This window comes from Pristiophorus japonicus, chromosome 1 (genome assembly GCF_044704955.1).
Source record: "Pristiophorus japonicus isolate sPriJap1 chromosome 1, sPriJap1.hap1, whole genome shotgun sequence".
NCBI classification, from domain to species: Eukaryota; Metazoa; Chordata; class Chondrichthyes; family Pristiophoridae; genus Pristiophorus; species Pristiophorus japonicus.
This window is the reverse complement of record NC_091977.1, coordinates 428,174,738-428,200,690: the sequence shown is the minus strand read 5'-3', so window position 1 is coordinate 428,200,690 and position 25,953 is coordinate 428,174,738. Positions and strand designations below refer to the sequence as shown.

At 45.7% G+C, this 25,953-nt stretch overlaps 1 protein-coding gene across 2 annotated transcripts in view; it reads right to left on the bottom strand.

Annotated features, from left to right (window-relative positions):
- Window positions 1–25,953, bottom strand: part of prkdc (protein kinase, DNA-activated, catalytic subunit) — a 364,122-nt gene that overhangs the window by 285,907 nt on the left and 52,262 nt on the right. For both annotated transcript variants that reach the window (XM_070892539.1, XM_070892550.1), the window contains exons 14-17: window positions 18,336–18,385; window positions 15,203–15,346; window positions 4,592–4,744; window positions 491–606 (exon numbers count right to left, since the gene is read on the bottom strand). In XM_070892539.1, coding sequence (XP_070748640.1) covers window positions 491–606; window positions 4,592–4,744; window positions 15,203–15,346; window positions 18,336–18,385 — 463 coding nt within the window. The remainder of the gene's footprint in view (window positions 1–490; window positions 607–4,591; window positions 4,745–15,202; window positions 15,347–18,335; window positions 18,386–25,953) is intronic.

Genomic DNA, 25,953 nt, shown 5'->3' with positions numbered 1-25,953 from the left:
CGGTAACCTAATGTGTGATTGTGTGTGGAATTACTTTCATTTTACTAGGTCTGTTTCAACTAAAATTAAAGAAATAAATATTGCAGTTTATGATAGTTTGTCACTACAATCTTCCAATAAATAGAAATGAAGAGATACTGGCAATAGTAATATGTACCTGCATCTGTCTTGCTGCATCTTGTATGTTTCATTTCCCAGCCTTAGCCCTTCAGTAGGTCCCTCGTTACCCTGGCAACCTGTTTTTCGATGCAGATCTTAAGCTCCACAGGACAATCTGTGCCGCTCCAAAATAAAAGCTTATGTCGGCGAAACTTGGAACTTTTTTTTTGGCGCAGTTGGCCACTAAAAAATTGGACGCACCTCTACCAACTGCGCCAAAAATCAGCCATGTGGAAAATTGGCCCATTGTAGGTCCCAGAACTTATCGGATAGTAAAAATAATTAAACGGATTATTTTTGTACTGTTTCATTCAGCAGTTTGCACACTCACCTACAGAATTCTACTAAATTGATGAAGGCAGTAAAATCTTTTGGTTTAGTTGGCTGCAGTTTTGCTGCTGGATCAGACGTAAGGATTACAATACTACTGTTGATGTCACCTGAACCCTGCAAAGCAAACAGGGAACTTCACTTCATGGCACATATTTCAATAAATTCTTTCTAACTTCTTAACTAGTTTCTGCAGCTAATCGTTAAACCATCCCATGATTTTTAACTAGACAATTATGAATCACGCTATAATACAATTTTATGCATCATTTATGGGATTACATTTTTAAGAGTTTATATATTTATATCCGATATATAACTGCAAACCGATGGCACTTCACATTTTCAAAAGTGGTGTGAAACCACCGCGAGAAGTTAGTCTCTCACTGCTTTGGCTTCTCAGCTGCTGTGCTATATTTGTAACCAGCACAAAGAGAAGTTTTAAAAGTTCTATTTTAACCTTTTCAATGTTAGCAGAGACAGGCATTCTATTTCCTCTCTGCAGGAATTAAAATTTAACTGCCACTTGAACACCTCTAAGTGTCAAGTTGAACAGATATATGGAGCTGCTAACAGAACTTGGGTCGATTCGCTCTGTATCTCTGCAAGCAGGTACAGGTTGAACCTCTCTTATCTAGCACTGCCAGGACCTGGACTGTGCCAAATAAGGGATTTTGACAGACGAGGAGAGGTCAGCATTTCTGGCCCAGCTTCGGTGCCTCCGTGACACAAGGCCTCCTTCTGCCCCGTCATGGCTTACCCCACAGGATATACCTGCGTGTGCGTCTCCAAGACTCACTCCTAGGACATTCAAAGTAAAGAGGTATTTTCTTTTAGCTTGGCAGAGCGTCAAGGGGAGCGGGGAGGGGAGCAGCGGCCGGCCACAGGTCACGGCGCGCCGGCCCGACTCTGGCCAGGGCGCGGGAGGCAGGTTGATGAGACTCAGTGCAATCCGTGTGCTGAGCCGGGATCGCGGTAAGAGCAAGCCCACCCAGCATAAGCGGAGCTATGGCGGCTCTGTGGTTGCAGGAGTTCCAGCAGGGCGAAGAGGAGGAGGTAGCCAGTAAACCCGGCATCGACGAGAAAGATAAACGGCCAAGCTCGGCAAAGCGAAAAACTAGCCGGGGAGTTTTAACAATTTTTTAAAAACTTTTTTCAAGCTTTTATTTATTTATAATTTAATTCAAAACATAATTATTAGTAGTATAGGTTGAACCTTTCTTCCCCCCACACCCTGACTTGAATATCCACTGTCAAGGCCACTTAGGCAATCAGTGTCTTCAGAACTGGACCCAAGGAAGGAGTCTCCGTCTTCAGGAGAGCAGAGAATATTGGTGAGTATGGAAAAAATTACCCCCCCCACCCCCCTGCTGGGAATGATGCCGGACGAGGGATGGTGTCGGATAAGTCCTGGACAAGAGAGGTTCAACTTCTACTGGACTGAAAACAGCCATCTGTACTCTAACTGGGGCCAAGTTTCGGCCTGAGTTGCTCCTGTTTTTTTTGGAGTAACTGGTTTAGAATGGAGTATCTTAGAAATTGCAATTCTCGGTATTTAGTTTGCTCCAGTTCTAGTCAGTTAGAACAGTTTCAGTTTGGAACAGATTTTTTTTTTCCAAAAGGGGGTGTGCCCGGCCACTTACGCCGGTTTTGAAAGTTTAGCCAGTGAAAACATACTCCAAACTAACTTAGAATGGAGTAAGTGTAGATTTTTGTACGCTCAGAAAAACCTTGTCGACACTTAGAAAATCAGGCGTAGGGAATGGGTGGTGGGGGGGGGGGGGCGGTTTAAAGGGAAGTTTACAAACATTAAACACTTCAGTTTTACAAATAAAGAGCCATCATCAATAATAAATGATAACTACATCAATAAATCAACCAATAAATCAATCAAAAAAAATTAATAAAAAATAAAAAATGTTTAAAAATCAATAAATAAAACGTTTTCTACTTACCGACTGCAGCACTGGGAGTCCTCCAACAGCGTGCTGGGACGGCCCCCCCAGTGTGTCTCTATCTCTGTCTGTCTGTGTGTGTCTCTCTCACTCTCTGTCAGTGCCTGTGTTTCTGACAGCGAGGGGAGGGTGGGGGAGGGGGGTGGGGGAGAGGGAGAGGGGGAGGAGGGAGGTAGAGGGGGAGGGGGGAGGGGGGAGGAGGAGGAGGAGGGGGGTAGGAGGAGGGTGGGGAGAAGAGGGGGAGAGGGAAGGAGAGGGGAGGAGAGGGGAGTAGAGGAGAGGGGAGGAGGGAGGGAAGGAGAGGGGAGCGAGGGAGGGAAGGAGAGGGGAGGGAGGGAGGGAAGGAGAGGGGAGGGAGGGAGGGAAGGAGAGGGGAGGGAGGGAGGGAAGGAGAGGGGAGGGAGGGAGGGAAGGAGAGGGGAGGGAGGGAGGGAGCGAAGGGAGGGGGGGAGGGAGGGAGGGAGGGAGGGAGGGAGGGAGGGAGGGAAGGAGAGGGGACGGAGGGAAGGAGAGGGGAGGGAGGGAAGGAGAGGGGAGGGAGGGAAGGAGAGGGGAGGGAGGGAAGGAGAGGGGAGGGAGGGAAGGAGAGGGGAGGGAGGGAAGGAGAGGGGAGGGAGGGAAGGAGAGGGGAGGGAGGGAAGGAGAGGGGAGGGAGGGAAGGAGAGGGGAGGGAGGGAAGGAGAGGGGAGGGAGGGAAGGAGAGGGGAGGGAGGGAAGGAGAGGGGAGGGAGGGAAGGAGAGGGGAGGGAGGGAAGGAGAGGGGAGGGAGGGAAGGAGAGGGGAGGGAGGGAAGGAGAGGGGAGGGAGGGAAGGAGAGGGGAGGGAGGGAAGGAGAGGGGAGGGAGGGAAGGAGAGGGGAGGGAGGGAAGGAGAGGGGAGGGAGGGAAGGAGAGGGGAGGGAGGGAAGGAGAGGGGAGGGAGGGAAGGAGAGGGGAGGGAGGGAAGGAGAGGGGAGGGAGGGAAGGAGAGGGGAGGGAGGGAAGGAGAGGGGAGGGAGGGAAGGAGAGGGGAGGGAGGGAAGGAGAGGGGAGGGAGGGAAGGAGAGGGGAGGGAGGGAAGGAGAGGGGAGGGAGGGAAGGAGAGGGGAGGGAGGGAAGGAGAGGGGAGGGAGGGAAGGAGAGGGGAGGGAGGGAAGGAGAGGGGAGGGAGGGAAGGAGAGGGGAGGGAGGGAAGGAGAGGGGAGGGAGGGAAGGAAGGAGAGAAGGAGAGGGGAGGGAGAGAAGGAGAGGGGAGGGAGAGAAGGAAGGAGAGAAGGAGAGGGGAGGGAGGGAAGGAAGGGAAGGAGAGGGGAGGGGAGGGAATGAGAGGGAAGGAGAGGGGCGGGGAGGGAGGGAAGGGAAGGAGAGGGGAGGGAGGGAAGGGAAGGAGAGGGGAGGGAAGGGAAGGAGAGGGGAGGGAGGGAAGGGAAGGAGAGGGGAGGGAGGGAAGGGAAGGAGAGGGGAGGGAGGGAAGGGAAGGAGAGGGGAGGGAGGGAAGGGAAGGAGAGGGAGGGAAGGGAAGGAAAGGTAGGGAGGGAGAAGGAGGCTGAACGGGAGGTCGGGTCGCCGGGGGGGAGGGGGAAGCGGAGGTCCCGTCGGGTCGGGTCCGGGGGAGCGGGGGTCGGGTCCGGGGAGGAGTGGAGTCAAGTCAGGTCCGGGAGGGAGGGAGGGAGCTGGGCGTGGGAGGTGAGCCTTATCCGCGCAGCCCCAGTGAGGCCATTCGGCCAGGGCTAGGGGCTGCGTGCTTCGGGCCCCTCCCACAGTTTTGGGCGCCTGGAGCTACTGCACATGCGCACCCACTGTAGCGCGCATATGCAGAGGTCCCGGCACTGTTTTCAGCAAAGGGACCTGGCTCCGCCCCCCCACAGATCGTGCTGCACCGCGCCCAGCTCCCGAGGACCTGCAGGGAGCCAGAGAATAGGTGATTTTTTTTTAGGCGCACTTTGTGGCGCAAATAACGGGCGTCCAGGTCCGGGCTGCGCCGTTCTAGGCGCGGCCCGAAACTTGGGCCCACTGTGTCATTCTTTAATCTCCAAAGTTCTTCTGTGAACGATGAGAAGAAATGTGGTTTTAGCTACTTTGCAAAATACAGTTCAACATGTCTGATTACATTTCCATTGATCAAATGTCAGGACACAGAAATCACATAGAAAAAACAAAAAATAATACCCCTTCTTCGGTCTGATTTTGCTTGTCCACTGTCAGATCCAACTTCTCAATAATCTTCAGCACTGATTTAATAAATTCATCATATAGCAGCCGATTTAAAGATTTCAGGGGTGAATCAACCATGTGGAATTTCTCATCAATGAATCCAGACTCCTTAAAAAATAAAATATGCAAAACTTCATACATATTTCCAGAACAGAAGATCCTGGTTCTTTGAGCATGCAGTGCATTATGCTTCACAATTTCAACCATGACTATTTGGCAGATTGCAGTTATATTTCTCAGTTTTATAATCATTTTACTTTTAACCGTAATTGTTAAAACAACTGCAACTTTGTTGCGACTCGTTTTATTTCTGTCTAGCTGAACAGCCAAAATTATTGTACAGGATACCACCAAGATTAAAAGATGTAGGAGAGAAGACAAGATAAATCAAGTTGTAGCGATTAGATGATTTGTAAGCTTGCATTTTAGAAGCCAGTGAACTGTAATGAGACGCACAGGGTATTCTGGGAACAAGTGAGCAGGACACGGTGAAGCATTCAGTATTTGAAGCTTGGGAGAACTGAGAGTGAAGCAATAACAGTGGCACTGACTTTAAAAAAAAGCAAGAAAGACTGGAGTTAAAGGGGGAAGGTTTATGGGTAGAGATAACGGATGGATCACCTATACGACAACAAACTTCCGTGAGTCCAGCATTGAGAGCGCTCCTCGAACAGCTGTTAGAAATTAGGGTTATCTGAAAATGACACTGTATTTAAATGTAGCCTTAACAGGCGATTTCTAACAATGGCGAGCCAACCAGGAGTGTAAAAAGGGTTATTGTGGACAAACGAGTTAAAGACGGACTCGGTCTATAATGTCATCAACGGTACCAGGTGGGTCACTGAAACCAAAAACAGAATGACGGATGCTCATTGTAGAGATTAATGTCGTGAGCAGTCTCTCAGAGAAAGAGGTTATCGGAGTAGTCCAAGATGATAGATGTAGTTATTCCAAGCACTTGGACGAGATAGTATCCCAAGTGAATGGGAAGACGATTAAACTTAAAGAAGCTGAATAGAAACTGGCTTACGCAACCCACCTCTGCAAGAAGCATAAAGAGCAGGAGAGAGAGTGGGAGATAGAGGGGAAAAGATCTAAGCTGCAAGCTAACCCATTTGAGAACTCAGCAAAGGAAGGGGAAAAAAAACAGGAAAATAGAGAATAAGTTGCTAAGACAACAATTTTTAAAAAAGAAAATTAAACCAACACAGAAGCTTTCGCTTTTGTGCCAAGAAAGAGAAAGATAAGATTTGCTGAGTGAAATGAAAGTGTGAAAGTCTGTCTTTAAAAAAAAGTGTTTGTTACGTTTGTTTTAGTTCCACCCACTTTTCTGTGCCTGAGAGCTAAAAGCTGTTTAACCCTTTGTAGTCTTGTCCTGGATGTTGGAAGTTTTAAGAAAGTGTTAATTGTGTATCTGGACTTGAGTTACATTTTAAGTTAGAAATGCAGGTGCGGATTTATTTTGATGATGATTTACGGAGCTTTAAAATACACGAGAGTTTGTTTTACAAAAGATAAGCTTCAGCCTTGAAGTTACAGTTGCTATTAAAAATGTGGGGTCTAATTTTAAATTAATTTGAATCGTAATAAAGCACTGTCTTTTCAATTTGGTGACTGAAAGTCCGAAATGCCCACTTTCTACTTCTTACTTGTCAAAAACTTAATCAGTGATTATAAATAAAGGAGACAGGAAGTTTTTCGAAGCTACAAGCTAAGGGAAGCTCCGTCCTCTATTTCCTTTTGTGTAGCATGTGTATGATGTTTGTTAAATGTGAAAACTAATTTCTCCAGTTATTTTCGGTATTTTTACAGTAATTTGGAAAGGCACCTGAAGAACAATATGAAAAATGACATAACTTACTGTGCTATTTTATTTTAGCTGCTCTGTACAGGTTGAACCTTCCTTATTCAGAATCTCCGGGACCTTGCCTGTTCTGGATAAGGGATTTTTCCGGACAAGGGGTGGTCACGTTAAATTGGATGGTACAGGTACTGAGCAAGGGGATATCGGGGCTGGCTGGCTTGGGGTTGGGAGTGCGGCAGAGCGATCATGGGGAGGTGGTGGATCGCGGGGTCAGGCCAGTGATTGCGGGAGTCAGCAACGAGGAAGGACTTCAATTTGTTCGTGTCGGAGTTTTCTGCGCATGTGCCACCCGGTAGCCGGGAATGGTTCTGGACGAGGGCTGGTTCTGGATAAGGAAGTTCTGGATAAGGGAGGTTCAACCTGTATTGCGTTTATTTAATAAGATATTGGTCTGAATTAAAATGGAACTATTGAAGTTAACTAACCTATTAAATTGCGAAAACCCCGACTTACATTGCGACCACAATGAAATTCTGGTTATTTTAAATTATGAGAAAGTTTCTAGTTCTGTAAAAGAGTTTCTAACATTTAAAAAAACGATTGACTGGAATTTTGAGACATTTGAGGTGATTCTCCTCATTAAACATTTTGGTTGCACTGGAAAATCTTGGGTTTGGAAACCGTTTTAAGATATGGAAGTTACCTTGTAAATGAATTGCAAGCACTTGTGTCTCTAATGTTAAGACACTATGTAAACTGTCAAGCTTGGCAATCACTTGTTTTTGAAATTGATAGTGATGTGTAAAATGGAGAGAGGAAGTTTTGAAAGTACAAAGGCTTGGAAAAAAAAAGTTTCGTTCAGGAAAGGTTTTTAAAAATGTTTTTTTTTACATAAAGTGACATAATGACGCCAGACAATGGCCCCAAGTTTCCACATGATTTGCTCCTGATTTTTTAGGAGCAACTGGTGTAGAACGGACTATCTTAGAAATCGGAATTCTCCACATTTAGTTTTCTGCAGTTCTAGTCAGGTAGAACAGTTTCACTTTGGAACAGAATTTTTTTTTCAAAAGGGGGCGTGTCCAGCCACTGACGCCTGATTTCAAAGTTTCCACAGTGAAAACGTACTCCAAACTAACTTAGAATGGAGTAAGTGAAGATTTTTGTTCGCTTGAAAAAATCTTGTCTACACATTAAAAAATCAGGCGCAGGTTACAAATTAGGCATCGGGAACAAGGGGGAGGGGGGTAAGGGAAGTCATTAAATTCTACAATAAATCCTTAGTTATACTTATACAAATATTATACAAATAAATCCAACCTGAATAAAAATTTATAAGCAAAGAAAAGATTAAATAAACCATGTGCCTACCTGTGTGAAAGGCAGCGGTTTGCCGTCGGGACCGAAGGCTGAACGGGCCGGGCCCGAGACTTTGGGCAGGGCCCGTCCCCAGCACCAGATTTATAGGTAGGTGGCGTTGGGTCGGGTCGCGGAGGGAGGTTCGGTTCGGGTCAGCGGCTGGGGGGGGGGGGAGGGAGAGGTCAGGTCGGGGAGGGAGAGGTCAGGTCGGGGAGGGAGAGGTCAGGTCGGATCCAGTCCGGGAGCGGCAGTCGGGTCGGGTCGGGTCGGGGGGAAGCGGGAGCGGCAGTCGGGTCGGGTCGGGTCCAGTCGGGGGGAAGCGGGAGTGGGAGTGGCAGTCGGGTCGGGTCCAGTCGGGGGGGGAGCAGGAGCGGGAGCGGCAGTCGGGTCCGGTCCGGTCCGGGGGGGGGAGGCGGGGGAGCGGGTGTCGGGTCCGGTCCGGCGGGGGGGGGGGGGGGGGGGGGGGGGGAGCGGGAGTCGAGTCGGGTCGGGAGGAAGCAGGAGCTGGCCGTGGGAGGAGCCTTATTCACGCAGCCCCAGTGAGGCCATTGGGCCAGGGCGAGCGGCTGCGTGCTTCGGGCCTCTCCCACACAGTTTCGGGCGCCTGGAGCTACTGCACTTGCGCGCCCACTGTAGCGCGCATGTGCAGAGGTCCCGGCACTGTTTTCAGCGTAGGGACCTAGCTCCGCCCCCCACAGCTCCTGCTGCGCTGCGCCGAGGGCCAGAGGACCTGCAGGGAGGTGGAGAATACGGAGGGTTTTTTTAGGCGCACTTTGTGGCGCGAAAAACGGGCGTCCAGGTCGGGACTGCGCCGTTCTAGGCGCGTGTGGAAACTTGGGCCCATAGTTTTACTCCGCCTTCTTATAAACCTAGAAGGAAGTTAACCCTTTCCACTGATAAGTGTTTTCTTAATTCAGCAAGGAACCACTTTTGAGTTGCTGAATGAAATTTTAAAAATATTGGACATTATTAATTTAAGTTTTTTAATTTTAAGTGAATATTTTCCCACGTGCCAGAAGGAAAGTTATGATCTGACAAATTAACACCTTGGGCTCTTAAGCAGTGCTACAATTCAAACACTCGAGAAAGGAAAATCTACCTGAAGTTTAAAGGGATAATGAATTTTCATTCAAAGAAACTGGCCAGAACAGTCTAGGTGGTTTCTGGAAGAAAGTTTGTGGAGAAATAATATTGAACATTGACAAAACCTGTCAGTGCATTAATACTGCTGTTTTGGATTTGTGGTAAGTTTAAAATGATAAGAGACTCGGGCACAACATAGCTGGTTATAAAGAATTTTTTAAAAATGTGCTAACAACTTGGACCAAGTTGGAACACTTGATCTATGTTTTCTACCTTTAATATTGTATTGGATAGTAAAGATCCTCCAGAGATCATGAATGAGATACGAATAGTAATTAATGGGATGCCCCACTTAAGATGCAAGATAGAAACAGGAAATTTATACCAAGTGGGAATTTTTCGAACATTCTAGTGAAAGTCAAGAAAGTGTAGTTAAGAATAGTAAATTGATAACTTTCTCTTGGAGACATTTGTGTCCTTGCCTATGAACTTTTAAAGAAAACTGTATTAATAGCCTGGCCACGACCCGACACGTAGTGAAAGATGAGCAAAGATCCCCAGTCAATCTTTTGATAAGATCACCTGAAAGCCCGAGATGGTTTGTAACGGACGGCATTGAGACACTGGTGTGAATGTGCAGACATGATTTGTAGTATATGAAGCAATTAGAATGTGGAAATGCATGGTGAGTTTGCACTGAAGAATGGGTGACAGACATGCTCAATTACTTGACAACAAGTCATGAAATGGTTAATGTGGCTCGGAAATGAGACAATTTTTAAAGCATTGACACACACTCTATCGAGAAACTATCTAATTAATGAAACAATCCAAAAAAATTAAAATTTAAGTAAAAAACAATTGAAAGCTAGGGAAAAATAAATTTAATAAGAATTATCCACAATTGATGTATATGAGTAAAAGAGATCTGGAGAACCTTTTAAATCCATGACTTGTTGATTGGATGTTAAACTTAAGCTTTCTTTACAATTTCTGTTTTCTTTGTCCGCATCATTGACGCTTGAAATGTATGTACTTAGTCAACGGGCTCGTGATTGTAAGAATGAATTATAACTTTAACTATAATTGTGTTTTGTAGGTAACAAAGCATGGGAAAAGCCAATACGAATCTAGTTTGAGGTGGTTTTGGTGGTGCCTCCTAGAAACATAGAAATCCACAGCGCAGAAGGCCATTTTGGCCCATTGTGCCCGCGCCGGCCGACAAAGAGCCACACGGCCCTTGGTCAGCAGCCCTGAAAGTTATATATAAACCTATGAACAATGGCGGAAAGGTAAAGAGCACCCAGCCCAACCAGTCCGCCCCACACAACTGTGACACTCCTTGCACCGAAACATTCTACCCTGCAGCCCAACCAGAGCCTGTATCATTACTAACACAACTACCATGCTTTACGGGTCTAACAGACCCATCTCAAAACCTATGCTCAAGTGAAATCGACAATATTTGAGATACTTAAGTATAAGCTGCACAATTATGTGGCACAATTGGTACAACATTTACACTGGTAGGATATTGGGCTTAACATATCAGCACACCCTTGGATTCATATTATTTCACAAGCTCTGGTAGTTCTCCAACTTGTAATGATAGTGTATTTGATATATGTACTCCGTGCAGCAAGACTTTGATGCATAAGCCAATGTCAATAACTAACCAGCACTAAAAAAAAATCTAAGCAATTGAACACACCAAAAGCAACATAGAGACGACCCCAGGTGGGCTAAGATTAGGAAAGATACAAGAAACAGAGGATACCCCAGGTGGGGCAGAATTAGAACACCGGAACAGTTAACTGAATTTGAGTAAGGGGTCAGAGGTTGTTCCTCCCCCTCAAAGGAATGGACTTTAAGAAAGGGGGAAATCTTCATTTCTGAGTCTCCCTATTAATGAACACCCAAATTGAGAAAGCGATAAGCAAGTTAGGGGACCACAAGTGGTGGAAAATAGCCTATAATGTTAGCCAGCATCCCTGGGCACGAATGGTATCAGTAGCCCTAGTAATTGCTCAATGCCTGGTCTTAATAGTTCGAATTATAATATCATGTTATTTGAGATGCTTGACATGTCGGTTGAACCGTCGAACCAACAATCTTGAGTTGGCCTGGTTGTAAATGAGGTGTCAAAATAGAGTTTTTCTCCCTCTCGGGATCGGGGGCGGCGGCGGGGGGAGAGAATGTTAGAAATTAGGGTTACCTGAAAATAATACTGTGTTTAAATGATTGTATGTTTCTGCGCAAGCCAAATAAAGGGTTAATGTATAAGCTATGTTTTCCCCAAGAATACTTAAGTTTCGCTTTCTTTAGACAGTGGGGCTGAAATTCAGGTCCGCCCGAAACAGGTCATACCTAACGCTTTAGAAGTGTTTTTTTCGCCGCGTTGAATGAAGTAGCCTCTTTCATGAAATTTAGGTCTTTGTCATTTTTTTCAGGCGATCCGGAAGTCGGTCATAATGGGGTCGGAAGTGGGGCAGTAAGCAGAAGATCGACCACTAGAGAGGCGGAAGTGGAGGCAGGACGGAGTCTCCAGGCTGTCATTCATCAGTGGCGCGATAACATCATGACGCACGTGTGTCACCACGTCTCTCCCCTTCACTTAAAGGGGAGAGCCGCTGCGAGCTCTGCGAAGATTTTAGTTAGGTCCACCGGGCCACCAGGGAGGGTTTGGGCCAGGCTGCCTGTTGGTGGCCCGGCCGAACCCAAGGGCATAATTGTCCGGCAAATCTGGAAGTCAGCCGGCAACAAAAAAAATGCCGGCCGTGGCAGTGCGCCCTCCCCTTTAATGGCCGCCGCACAGCCATGTCCCACACACTGAAAATACAGTGCACCGACAAAAAAAGCTGTCAGGGGCACTGCTCGGCAGGCCGAAGACTTTTTGTGCTGAATATGGACGAAGGTGCGGGAGATCGGCGGTGCACCCCTTGATGACACACATAGGAGGGGTTGGCAGCAGCGGGGCGTAAGTGGGGACTGCCGGAAAAACCCCCGAGGTGAATTTCGCTGGCGGTGGCCATTGGACTCCAAATCGTCGGCCACTCGACTCCGCCGCTTGGCCACTACTTTCTGGCGGTAAGCGGCCTTTTCGGGAAGCTGAATTTCGGCTCGTGTTTTTAATAAGTTAGATTAGAGAATGCAAAACATTTTGACTTAGTCTATAATTTGGCCAATGAAGGCCCAACCTAATGTTTCTTCCATTATTACTAAAAACTAATTATAACGCTACGGTAGAATTTGGAGTTTGTTTGAGAATGTAACGGGAGGACGAGGCAGGACGCGATAAGAGACTATAGCTGTGGGAGGACAAGGCCTGATGAGATAAGAAGGGTTCAGATGGATGGATTGGCCTTCAAAATCATGAACAAGAAAGGTGCGTAATAGTTGTAAAGACCCCTCCTTCAGGGTGGGTCTTCATCAGCAAGTGTAAACAAAGAACTCAAGGCAGGATTAGGTATAGGGTTTTAAAGAGAACCTCAATAGGCCAAAATGTGTTGCCAATTTCCCATTCCAGGTCCACCTCTAACAATGTAATAAAAGTCACACCCTGCAGGCCAATCCCTGCAAAAGGGAAATTACAGGGGACTGTGCTGTGCTTTACCAAAGAAGGCTCTGAGAGGCCACAAGCCAGAGAACCGCTCATGCGCTCCAGCCATTTGCCCGATCAGGATTGGGTACCAGCTACTCGTCATGGTCATATGTTTTTGCTATTTTTATCCTGATTATTAACGTGACCAGAGATAGCCTTAACTGTTTATTTCTAACACAGCTTCTCCATAGTAGCAATATTCAAGTTTTACAATAGATAGATTGCGGGCAGGGGGAGTATTCCCCACAAAAGAAGAAACCAAGTTCCTTGGAGGCAGCTTTAGCAATGGAAGGGATGTGGGAATTGCAAGTTTAATAGTTTCTGAAGACGACACGGATACCATTAATATTTTCCCTGCCATGGTGCAGTTTAGCTTTAAAGATTTCTGAAATTCAGAAGATGAGTCAACCCAAGCTCTTGTACATCTCTTGGTGCCAGTCACAAAGTGGCAGACACCGGGGACCATGTTGCCTACTAACTTTCTTGGCCAGAGATGGATAGATAGGTGTGACATCCAAAATTCAAAAACCTCGGGACACAGGCCGTTCTGGATAGTCCCAGATTTCAGAATGTCTTTGCCTGGACCGAGGTAGGTAGGGGAGGTGGGGGGGCGCAGGGGTCGGTCGTGCCGCCAGAGGTCGGTCGGGCCAAGGTAGGTAGGGAGGGAGGTAGGGGAGGCAGGTCGGTCGGGTTGCTGGAAATGGGGGGGGGGGGTCGGTCTGGCCGAGGTAGGTAGGGTCAGTCGGGCGGGCCACCAGAGGTCGGGGGGGGGGGGGGTGTATCAATCGGGTCACCGGAGGTCGGGTCGGGCTGAGGCGGTGGTGAGGGAGGGCCAAGGCAGGGGGAGGGAGGGTGGCCGGGGAGGGAGGGTGGCCGAGGCGGGGGAGTCCGGATTTCAGAATATTTTCCAGTTTCCGGACGACCCCACCACGGAACTCCGGATTTTGGATCTCGCACCTGTATCTGGAAAGATGGAGATTTTATTACACTGGCTTTGCCCTTGCAAATACCCACCCTCCTGTATGGATCTGAGGCATGGACGATGTATAAAAGGCACCTCAAGTCGCTGGATATATTACCAACAATGTCTCCGCAAGATCCTGCAAATCCCCTGGGAGGACAGGCGCACCAACATCAGTGTCCTCGACCAGGCTAACATCCCCAGTATTGTAGCACTGACCACACTCAATCAGCTTCGCTGAGCAGGCCATATAGTACGCATGCCAGACACGAGACTCCCTAAGCAAATGCTTTATGCGGAGCCCCTTCATGGCAAACGAGCCAAAGGAGGACAGTGGAAACCCTCAAAGCCTCACTGGTAAAGTGTGACATCACCACTGACACCTGGGAGACCCTGGCCGCAGACCGCCCGAGGTGGAGAAAGTCCATCCGGGAGGGCTTTGAGCTCTTCGAGTCTCAACGCAAAGAGCATAAAGAGGCCAAGCGCAGGCAGCGTAAGGAGCGCGCGGCAAACCAGCCCCACCGACCCCTTCCCTCGACGAATGTCTGTCTCACCTGTAACAGAGTCTGTGGCTCTCATATCAGACTGCTCAGCCATCAAAGAACTCACTTTGGGAGTGGAAGCAAGTCCTCCTCAATTCCGAGGGACTGCCTATGATAATGATTTCTTCAAAAATATACTAATATATATATATTTTTTTAAATAATTTAAAAAAAACTCCTCACTGTACAGTAGCTGGTCCCTTGATCAGGGCCACCATCCTCACTATGCTTCTGAAAAAGGACAAGCCAAGTACCACGGAGTGTTGCGAGCTAAGGCTAAGCAAAGAGGTTTAAAGCTTTCTCGTCAAGCCTCAGAAACAAAGGGGAAATAGAGGACCATGATCATAATTATATTTTTCTCTTTACTTTCACCTATAAGTAATTTTGTGTTTTTTTAAAAAGAGACAACACTGAATTTTGAAATGAATGCCCTAATATAAAGCCACTGCAAGGCCTCATTCTGAAGTATTATTTTCAGAAAAAGATTCTAGAATATTCCAACTCAAATGAGATGAGGGGCTGGAAATTGCCCTCTGCCCCACTTGGGGTGGATAATTTGAATTATTCGAATAATGACCGCCCGGCGGGAGTCAGAGGGAAGAGGCGGGAAATTCGGACCTTTAACGTTGTCACTGGCTCCCAGCACTTTGGGTGCTGTTTGAGGCAGTGCGGGAGCGGGACAGTGTCCATCACCGCTGCGCTGACCATGTCGTAAAGGGGAGGGATGCTGCGAGGCCTAGTGAGGCCTCCTTGGCGCCCACTGGGCCACCAGGGAGGGGTTCGGCCAGGTACCGAGCTGCCATTGGCAGACCGGGCGAACCAGGGGCTGCCATTGTCGGGCCGACTGCAAAGTCGGCCAACCTTTAAAAACCCTTTAAGGGTGGCCGCACAAACCAGCCATTGGCAGCTTCCCGTCTCGCGAAGCTGTGAGTGCCACCAACCGGCGGCAGCTGCGCTCCCGTAGGGCAATTTTCCCTGCGTGGCGAAAAAGGGTTCACCACCGGGCGGTAAGGGTCGGCGCATGGCCGACAACGGATCAGACCGCCAGGTGGGGTGTTTCCGTTTCCGCCGCCCCCCGGCGAGGGGCAATTGCAGATAGGACGCACCATTCGTCTGCTCCCGGGCGGAAAGACTTCTAAGAGGCTGTAACAGGCATTAAAAAAGGGGCCTTTTCGATCCCGAGGTGTTGGAGGTGTACACTATAACTCTAACTCACCTTCATTATCCCACAGTCCAGCAGGCTTCTGAATAAGTCCAAATAATCTTTATAAGAGGGGACTCTCCATTTTCCTGTTGCAATGCTACCATTGCCGAGTGATTGTTGTTCATCGTACCCTGGACCGTTTTTCCCCGTTCCCTCCTGAGGAATTGATCATCATTAAGATTTACAGTGGTTACATTATATACCAGCACATAATGAAGAAATATGCTTAAAAGAAACACAAATTCTGAAATTAAAACATAAAATTGCAGGGTTTTCACAATAGGTTAGTCAGCATTTGAAAGAGAAAGACAAATTAACATAAGCTATTTTGCAGTCGCTAAGATCCCGCAAGCAGCAAAGTGATGTATCTGAGCAAAACAAGTGACAGTGTTCGGATTCCAAAGTCTCGGGAAGCCAGCTCTAGGTGGTTACAATACTAAATCCAGCTCCCATATCCTGCCAGTAGAATCATAAACCCACAAAAAACTAGCTCTATTACTCTGCTGAAGGAAATCCTTATTAGTCAGGAAATTGTGTTAGGGAAATTGATGGGATTGAAGGCCTATAAATCCCCAGGGCCTGATAGTCTGCATCCGAGAGTACTTAAGAAAGTGGCCCTAGAAATAGTGGATGCATTTGTGGTCATTTTCCAACATTCTATAGACTCTGGATCAGTTCCTATGGATTGGAGGGTAGCTAATGTAACACTACTTTTTAAAAAAGGAGGAAGAGAGAAAACAGGGAATTATAGACCGGTTAGCCTGGAATCAATTATTAAAGATGTAATAGCAACACATTTGGAAAGCAGTGACAGGATCGGTCCAAGTCAGCATGGATTTATGAAAGGGAAATCATGCTTGACAAATCTTCTAGAATTTTTTGAGGATGTAACTAGTAGAGTGGACAAGGGAGAACCAGTGGATGTGGTATATTTGGACTTTCAAAAGGCTTTTAACAAGGTCCCACACAAGAGATTAGTGTGAAAAATTAAAGCACATGGTATTGGGGGTAATGTATTGACGTGGATAGAGAACTGGTTGGCAGACAGGAAGCAAAGAGTAGGAATAAACGGGTCCTTTTCAGAATGGCAGGAATACTAGTGGGGTACCGCAAGGTTCAATGCTGGGACACCCAGCTATTTACAATATACATTAATGATTTAGACGAAGGAATTGAATGTAATATCTCCAAGTTTGCAGATGACATTAAGCTGGGTGGCAGTATGAGCTGTGAGGAGGATGCTCAGAGGCTGTAGGGTGACTTGGACAGGTTAGGTGAGTGGGCAAATGCAGTATAATGTAGATAAATGTGAGGTTATCCACTTTGGTGGAAAAAACAGGAAGGCAGATTATCTGAATGGTGACAGATTAGGAAAAGGGGAGGTGCAATGAGACCTTGGTGTCATGGTACACCAGTCATTAAAAGTTGGTATGCAGGTACAGCAGGCGGTGAAGGCGGCAAATGGCATGTTGGCCTTCATAGCGAGAGGATTTGAGTATAGGAGCAGGGAGGTCTTACTGCAGTTGTACAGGGCCTTGGTGAGACCACACCTTGAGTATTGTGTGCAGTTTTGGTCTCCTAATCTGAGGAAGGACATTCTTGCTATTAAGGGAGTGCAGCGAAGGTTCACCAGACTGATTCCCGGGAGGCAGGTCTGACATATGAAGAAAGACTGGATCAACTAGGCTTATATTCACTGGAACTTAGAAGAATGAGAGGGGATCCCATAGAAACATATAAAAATTCTGACGGGATTGGACAGGTTAGATGCAGGAAGAATGTTCCCGATGTTGGGGAAGTCCAGAACCAGGGGTCACAGTCTAAGGATAAGAGGTAAGCCATTTAGGACCGAGATAAGGAGAAACCGCTTCACTCAGAAAATTGTGAACCTGTGGAATTCTCTACCACAGAAAGTTGTTGAGGCCAGTTCGTTAGATATATTCAAAAGGGAGTTAAATGTGGCCCTTACAGCTAAAGGGTTCAAGGGGTATGGAGAAAAAGCAGGAATGGGGTACTAAAGTTGCATGATCAGCCATGATCATATTGAATGATGGTGCAGCTCGAAGGGCTGAAGGGCCTACTCCTGCACCTATTTTCTATGTTTCTATGTTTCTCTGCATAGTGATAAGGAAGCCTGGTTCACAGTGTAAACATGGATTCAGGTCTCCCAGAATCTGAACTAAACAAGTGATAATATGAAAATGCTTTTAACCTGTGGTAAGGGTAGAGAGAGGAATGTTGATCAGAGCACTGGGCAAACTCCCTGCAATACAGGAGATGCAAATAATCTTTTAGGCCCTCTTGAACAACTGCAACAGGCAGGTGGGGTCTCTAACAGTTACACGTCTCATCTGAATGACTTCCAACAATCCACACACTTTCAGTCTTGGACTGCCAGCCGAGATTATTTACTCAAGCCTGAAAGAGGTGCTTGAATCCACAATGTCCTGACTCAGAGCCCAGTTGGCACATTTAGTCAGCTATTACTGGTTTCAATAGCCTGCAATTGGATTAAGCCACTGGAAAAAAGGCTATAAAAGTCATCTTAATTTGGTATGTGAGAAGGCATTTGAATGGAGTGTTAAAGAGCTACAAAATGGTAAGGAAAGCAATGGAATGTGAATGGGAGAATCTGTTTGGAAAGTCAGGGAGACAGCAGAGATCTGAAACTATTTCAGCCAAGCAGCTGAAGGAGTGCCATAGTTTGCATTTGGCTTGTTTGCAGCATTGTAGGACAATGATAGAAACGCTCGAGAAAAAATGGTAGCAGCAGTTAAACTGCCAAGCCACAGGAAGTCCAGCATCAGTTAATTAAGCCTTTTAGCATTTACAGGTCAGAAAACAAGGAAATTAATTATACATTTTTAAATACAGCATGCAACAAATGTTGTCCCAGTGCTATGTTAATATTAGCATATGAATGCTTAATACATTAGCATGAAATTCCTTTCCCTGATACTTTAACACAGTCATTCACCCCTTGTTAAAAATATATGCCCCAATGTCGCCGTTTAATTGTGTACAAAGGAATTTCATATTAATGCTCTAAGTATTTATGTGCTAATACACATAGAGCATGTGATTTCAATGCAACTGTTGATGCTTGTTGTTGAATAAAGTAGAATGTTATGTAGATTTTTCTTACCCCAAGAAGCAGAACTGGCTTTGAACAGACACGAATCAAACCCTGATGGACTGAAAGAGAATTAATTTTTTTAATTTAAAATTAAAACAATAGTTCACAAAATGTAAGAGCATATTTGATTGCCAAATTTATTTGGGCTATTTCAATACTTCTGTCATGCAATTGGAAAAATGGATTTTATACGAATGTAAGAAATACGAGCAGGAATAGACCCCTCGAGCTTGCTCCGCCATTTAATAAAATATTGGCTGATCTGATCATGGACTCAGTTCCACTTCCCTGCCGCGCTCCCCAGAACCCTTTATTCCCTTATCGCTCAAAAATTTGTCTATCTCCGCCTTAAATATATTCAATGACCCAGCCTCCACAGCTCTCAGGGGCAGAGAATTCCACAGATTTACAACCCTCAGAGAAGAAATTCCTCCTCATCTCAGTTTTAAATGGGCGGTCCCTTATTCTGAGACTATGTCCCCTAGTTTTAGTTTCCCCTATGCGTGGAAATATCTTATCTGCATCCAACTGGTCGAGGCCTCTTATTATCTTATATGTTTCGATAAGATCACCCCTCATTCTTCTGAACTCCAATGAGTAGAGTCCCAACCTACCTTCCTAAGTCAACTCTCTCATCACTGGAATTAACCGAGTGAACCTTCTATGAACAGCCTCCAATGCAAGTATATCTTTCCTTAAATACGGAGCCCATGCAGGTGTGGCCTCACCAATACCCTGTACAGTTGTAGCATGACTTCTCTGCTTTTATACTCTATCCCCCTTGCAATAAAGGCCAACATTCCATTTGCTTTCCTGATTACTTGCTGTATCTGCATACTAACTTTTTGTGTTTCATGCACAAGGACCCCCAGGTCCCTCTGTACTGAAGCATTTTGCTTCTGAACCGTATGTTGAGGAGCCTACTGGGGAACAGGTTATCCTAGATTGGATATCGTATAATGAGAAGGGGTTAATGAACAGTTTTGTTGTGCGGGGTCCTTTAGGGAAGAGTGACCATAACATGATTGAATTATTTATTAAGATGGAAAGTGAAGTAGTCCAATCTGAAACTAGGGTCCTAAATCTAAACAAAAGAAACTACAAAGGTATGATTAAGATAGATTGAGAAGATTCATTAAAAGGCATGACAGTGGATAGGCAATGGCTAACACATAAGGAACAAATGCATGAATTGCAACAGTTATACATTCCTTTCTGGCGTAAAAACACAAAAGGAAAAGTGGCCCAACCATGGCTAACAAAAGAAATTAAGGATAGTATTAGATCCAAAGAGTCATCATACAACGTTACTAGAAAAAGTAGCAAGCCTGAGGATTGGGAGCAGTTTAGAATTCAGCAAAAAAGGACCAAGAGATTGATTAAGAGGGGAAAAATAGAGTATGAGAATAAACTTGCAAGGAACTTAAATACCGACTGCAAAAGTTTCTACAAGTACGTAAAAAGAAAAGGATTAGTGAAGACAAATGTAGGTCCTTTACAGACAGAAACAGGAGAATTTATAATGGGGAACAAGGAAATGGCAGAACAATTAAATAAATACTTTGGTTCTGTCTTCACAGAACAGGACACAAATAATGTCCCAGAAATGCTAGGGAACCAAGCGTTTAGTGAGTAAAAGGAATTAAAGGAAATGATTATTAGTAAGAAAATAGTGCTGAAGAAACTAATGGGACTCAAGGCCGATAAAGCCCCAGGGCCTGATGATCTGCATCCCAGAGTACTAAGAGGTAGCCATGGAAATAGTGGATGCATTAGTTGTCATCTTCCAAAATTCTATAGATTATGGAACAGTTCCTGCAGATTGGAGAGTGGCAAATGTAACCCCACTATTTAAAAAAGGAGGGAGAGAGAAAACCTGCAGACAGGTTAGCCTAACATCAGTAGTAGGGAAAATGCTAGAGTCTATTATAAAGGATGTGATAATGGTACACTGGCTTTAGACAAAGTCAACATGGATTTATGAAAGGAAAATCATGTTTGACAAACCTACTGGAGTTTTTTGAGGATGTAACTGATCGAATAGATAAGGGAGAACCAGTGGATGTAGTGTATTTGGATTTTCAGAAAGCCTTTGATAAAGTCCCACATAAGAGGTTAGTGTGAAAAATTAAAGCACATAACATTGGGGATAATGTACTGGCATGGATTGAAAATTGGTTAACTGACAGGAAACAGAGAGTAAGAATAAACCGGTCTTTTTTAGGGTGGTGGGCAGTGACTAGTGGGGTACCACAGGGATCAGTGCTTGGGCCCCAGCTATTCACAATATATATAAATGATTTGGATGAGGGAACCAAATGTAATATTTCCAAGTTTGCTGACGACACAAAACTAGGTGGGATTGTGAGTTGTGAGGAGGATGCAAAGATGCTGCAAGGCGATTTAGATAGGTTGAGTGAATGGGCAAACACATCGTAGATGATGTATAATGTGGATAAATGTGAAGTTATCCACTTTGGTAGGAAAAACATAAGGACAAAGTATTATTTAAATGGTGATGGCTTGGGAAATGTCGATGTACAAAGGGACCTGGGTGTCCATGTACACCAGTCATTGAAAGCAAACATGCAGATGCAGCAAGCAGTTAGGAAGGCAAATGGTATGTTGGCCTTCATTGCAAGAGGATTTGAGTACAGGAGCAGTTGCAGGCCATTTGGCATGTCTTACTACAGTTATACAGGGCCTTGGTGAGACCACACCTGGAGTATTGTGTGCAGTTTTGGTCTCCTTACCTAAGGAAGGATATACTTGCCATAGAGGGAGTGCAGCGAAGGTTCACCAGACTGATTCCTGGGTTGCAGGACTGTCGTATGAGGAGAGATTGGGTCGACTAGGCCTGTATTCACTAGAGCTTAGAAGAATGAGGGGAATCTCATTGAAACATATAAGATTCTGACGGAGTTGGACAGAATGGATGCGGGGAGGATGTTTCCTCTGGCTGGGAAGTCTAGAACAAGGGGGACCCGTCTCAGGATACGGGGTACGAAATTTAGGACCGAGATGAGGAGACATTTTTTCACTCAGAGGATGGTGAACCTGTGGAATTCTCTACCACAGAAGGCTGTGCAGGCCAAGTCACTGAATATATTTAAGAGGGAGATAGATAGATTTCTGGACTCAAAAGGCGTCAAGGGGTATGGGGAAAAAGCGGGAATATGGTGTTGAGATAGAGGATCAGCCATGATTATGTTGAATGGCGGTGCAGGCTCGAAGGGCCAAATGGCCTACAACTGCTCCTATTTTCTATGTTTGAAATTTTTATCCATTTAAATTAGAATTTGCTTTTCTATTTTTTCTGCCAAAGTGGATAACCTCAGATTTTCCCACATTATACTCCATCTGCCAATTTTTTGCCCACTCAATTAGCCTGTCTATATCCCTCTGCAGATTTTTTGTGTCCTCCTCACAATTTGCTTTCCCACCTATCTTTGTATCATCAACAAACTTGGCTACATTACATTCGGCCCCTTTATCCAAGTCATTAATATAGATTGTAAATAGTTGAGGCCCCAGCACCAATCCCTGCGGCACCCCACTAATTACTGTTTGCCAACTGGAAAATGACCCGTTTATCCCGACTCTGTTTTCTGTTCGTTAGCCAATTCTCAATCCATGCTAATATAATACCCCCAACCTCGTTAACTTTTATCTTGTGCAGTAACCTTTTATGTGGCACCTTATCAAATGCCTTCTGGAAATCCAAATACATCACATCCACTGGTTCCCTCTTATCCACCCTGCTTGTTACATCCTCAAAGAACGAGCAAATTTGTCAAACATGATTTCCCTTTCATAAAACCATGCTGACTCTGCTTGATTGAATTATGCTTTCCCAAATGTCCTGCTGCTGCTTCCTTAATAATGGACTCCGGCATTTTCCCAATGACAGATGTTAGGGCTAACTGGTCTATATTTTCCTGCTTTTTGTCTGCCTCCTTTTTTAAATAGGGGCATTACATTTGCCGTTTTCCAATCTACTGGGACCTCCCCAGAATCCAGGGAATTTTGGTAATTACAACCAATGCATCCACGTTCGCTGCAGCCACTTCTTTTAGGACCCTCGGATGTAAGCCATCAGGTCCAGGGGACTTGTCCGCCTTTAGTCCCATTATTTTACCGAGTACTACTTCTTCAGTGATAGTGATTGTATTAAGTTCCCCCCTCCCTATAGCCCCTTGAATATCCCCTATTGGGATGTTTTTAGTGTCTTCTACCGTGAAGACCGATACAAAATATTTGTTCAAAGTCTCTGCCAATTCCCTGTCCCCCATTATTAATTCCCCAGTCTCATCCTCCAGGGGACCAAATTTTACTTTAGCCACTCTTTTCCTTTTTATGTACCTGTAGAAACTCTTAGTATCTATTTTAATATTTCGTGCTAGTTTATTTTCATAATCTATCTCCCCTCTATTATTTTTTTAGTCGTTCTTTGCTGGCTTTTAAAAATTTCTCAATCCTCTGGCATCCCACTAGGCTTGGCCACATTCTACGCCCTTGTTTTCAATTTGATACCATCCCTTATTTCCTTAGTTAGCCACAGATGGTTATCCCTTCTTTCACAGCCTTTCCTTCTCATTGGGATATATATTTGTTGAGAGTTATGAAATATCTCCTTAAATGTCTGCCACTGCTCATCAAACGTCCCACTCTTTAATCTATTTTCCCAGTCCACTTTAGCCAACTGTACATTAGAAACATAGAAAATAGGTGCACGAGTAGGCCATTTGGCCCTTCGAGCCTGCACCACCATTCAATATGATCATGGCTGATCATGCAACTTCAGTACCCCATTCCTGCTTTCTCACCATACCCCTTGATCCCTTTAGCCGTAAGGGAACTCCCGTTTGAATATATCCAACGATCTGCTCTCAACAACTTTCTGTGGTAGAGAATTCCACAGGTTCACAATTCTCTGAGTGAAGAAGTTTCTCCTCATCTCGGTCCGAAATGGCTTATCCCTTATCCTTAGACTGTGACCCCTGGTTCTGGACTTCCCCAACATCGAGAAAATTCTTCCTGCATCTAACCTATCCAGTCCCGTCAGAATTTTATATGTTTCTATGAGATCCCCTCTCATCCTTCTAAACTCCAGTGAATACAGGCCCAGTCGATCCAGTCTCTCCTCATATGTCAGTCTGCTGAACCTTCGCTGCACTCCCTCAATAGCAAGAACGCTCTTCCTCAGATTAGGAGACCAAAACTGAACACAATATTCCAGGTGAGGCCTCACCAAGGCCCTGTACAACTGCAGTACGACCTCCCTGCTCCTATACTCAAATCCCATAGCTATGAAGGCCAACATACCATTTGCCTTCTTCACCGCCTGCTGTAGCTGCATGCCAACTTTCAATGACTGATGTACCATGACACCCAGGTCTCGTAGCACCTCCCCTTTTCCTAATCTGCCGCCATTCAGATAATATTCTGCCTTCGTGTTTTTGCCACCAAAATGGATAACCTCACATTTATCCACATTATACTGCATCTGCCATTAACTGTGTCACTCTCCATCTTAATGAAGAATTCTACCATATTATGGTCATTCTTCCCCAAGGGGCCTCGCACAACAAGATTGCTCATTAATCCTCTCTCATTACACAACACCCAGTCTAGGATGGCCTGTTCTCTAGTTGGTTCCTCGACATATTGGTCTAGAAAACCATCCCTTATACACTCCAGGAAATCCTCCTCCACCGTATTGCTACCAGTTTGGTTAGCCCAATCTATATGTAGATTAAAGTCACCCATGATAACTGCTGTATCTTTATTACACGCATCCCTAATTTCCTGTTTGATGCCATCCCCAACCTCACTACGACTATTTGGTGGTCTGTACACAACTCCCACGAGCATTTTCTGCCCTTTGATGTTCCGCAGCTCTATCCATACAGATTCCACATCATCCAAGCTAATGTCCTTCCTTACTATTGCGTTAATCTCCTCTTTAACCAGCAACGCTATCCCACCTCCTTTTCCTTTCTGCCTATCCTTCTTGAATATTGAATACCCCTGGATGTTGAGTTCCCAGCCTTGGTTACCCTGGAGCCATGTCTCCGTAATCCCAATTGCATCATATGCTTTAACAGCAATCTGCGCAGTTAATTCATCCACTTTATTACGAATGCTCCTCGCATTGAGACACAGAGCCTTCAGGCTTGTCTTTTTAACACTCTTTGCCCTTTTAGAATTATGTTGTAATGTGGCCCTTTTTGATTTTTGCCTTTGATTTCTCTGCCCTTCACTTTTCCTTATCTCCTTTCTACCTTTTGCTTCTGCCCCCATTTTTCTTCCCTGTCTCCCTGCATAGATTCCCATCCCCCTGCCATATTAGTTTAAACCCTCCCCATCAGCACTAGCAAACACTCCCCCCTAGGACATTGGTTCCAGTCGTGCCCAGATGCAGACCGTCCAGTTTGTACTGGTCCCACCTCCCCCAGAACCGGTTCCAATGTCCCAGGAATTTGAATTCCTCCCTCTTGCACCATTCCTCAAGCCACATATTCATCTTAACTATCCTGCTATTTCTACTCTGACTAGCACATGGCACTGGTAGCAATCCTGAGATTACTAGCTTTGAGGTCCTACTTTTTAATTTAACTCCTAGCTCCCTAATTTCAGCTTGTAGGACCTCATCCCGTTTTTTTTTACCTATATCGTTGGTACCTATATGCACCACGACAACTGGCTGTTCACCCTCCCCCTGCAGAATGCCCTGCAGCCACTCCGAGACATCCTTGATCCTTGCACCAGGGAGGCAACATACCATCCCGGAGTCTCGATTGCGGCCGCAGAAACGCCTATCTATTCCCCTTACAATAGAATCCCCTACCATTATAGCTCTCCCACTCTTTTTCCTGCTATCCTGTGCAGCAGAGCCAGCCATGATGCCATGAAGTTGGCTGCTGCTGCCTTCCAATGATGAGCCATCTCCCCCAACAGTATCCAAAGTGGTATATATGTTTTGGAGGGAGATGACTGCAGGGGACCCTTGCACTACCTTCCTACTCCTGATCTGCCTGATAGTCACCCATTCCCTATCTGCCTTTGTGACCTTTACCTGCGGTGCGACCAACTCACTAAACGTGCTATTCATGACATCCTCAGCATCGCGGATACTCCAGAGTGAATCCATGCGCAGCTCCAGTGCCGCAATGTGGTCTGACAGGAGCTGCAGCTGGATACACTTCCCGCACACATAGTCGTAGTGTCCCTGATTTCCACATAGCACAGGAGGAGAATGACACGGGAGTGGGAGATAGAGAGGCCCATAAAAAGCGCGCGGAGTTCGGGAGGAGTTATCGCAGCGGGAGCGGGAGATTGAGACCAAAAATAAAACAAAGTAGTAAAAAGAAATCGAGTGTGACGTCACAGCCAAGCGGGTAAGTGATTGGCTGGTGGATTGGTGAGTATTTTATCTTTTTCTTTTTCTTTTCTTATCAATAGAAAACCTTTGGCATTGTTGCCAAATTAAGTTAATTTAAGGGTTAAGTCATGGCAGAAGAAGCCAGACCTCATACCTTTGTAGTCTCCTTTATTTAAGCTTGGGACTCAGATTAGAGATCCAACTTTCTCATCCTCCAACTGAATTTGAAATTCAACCATGTTA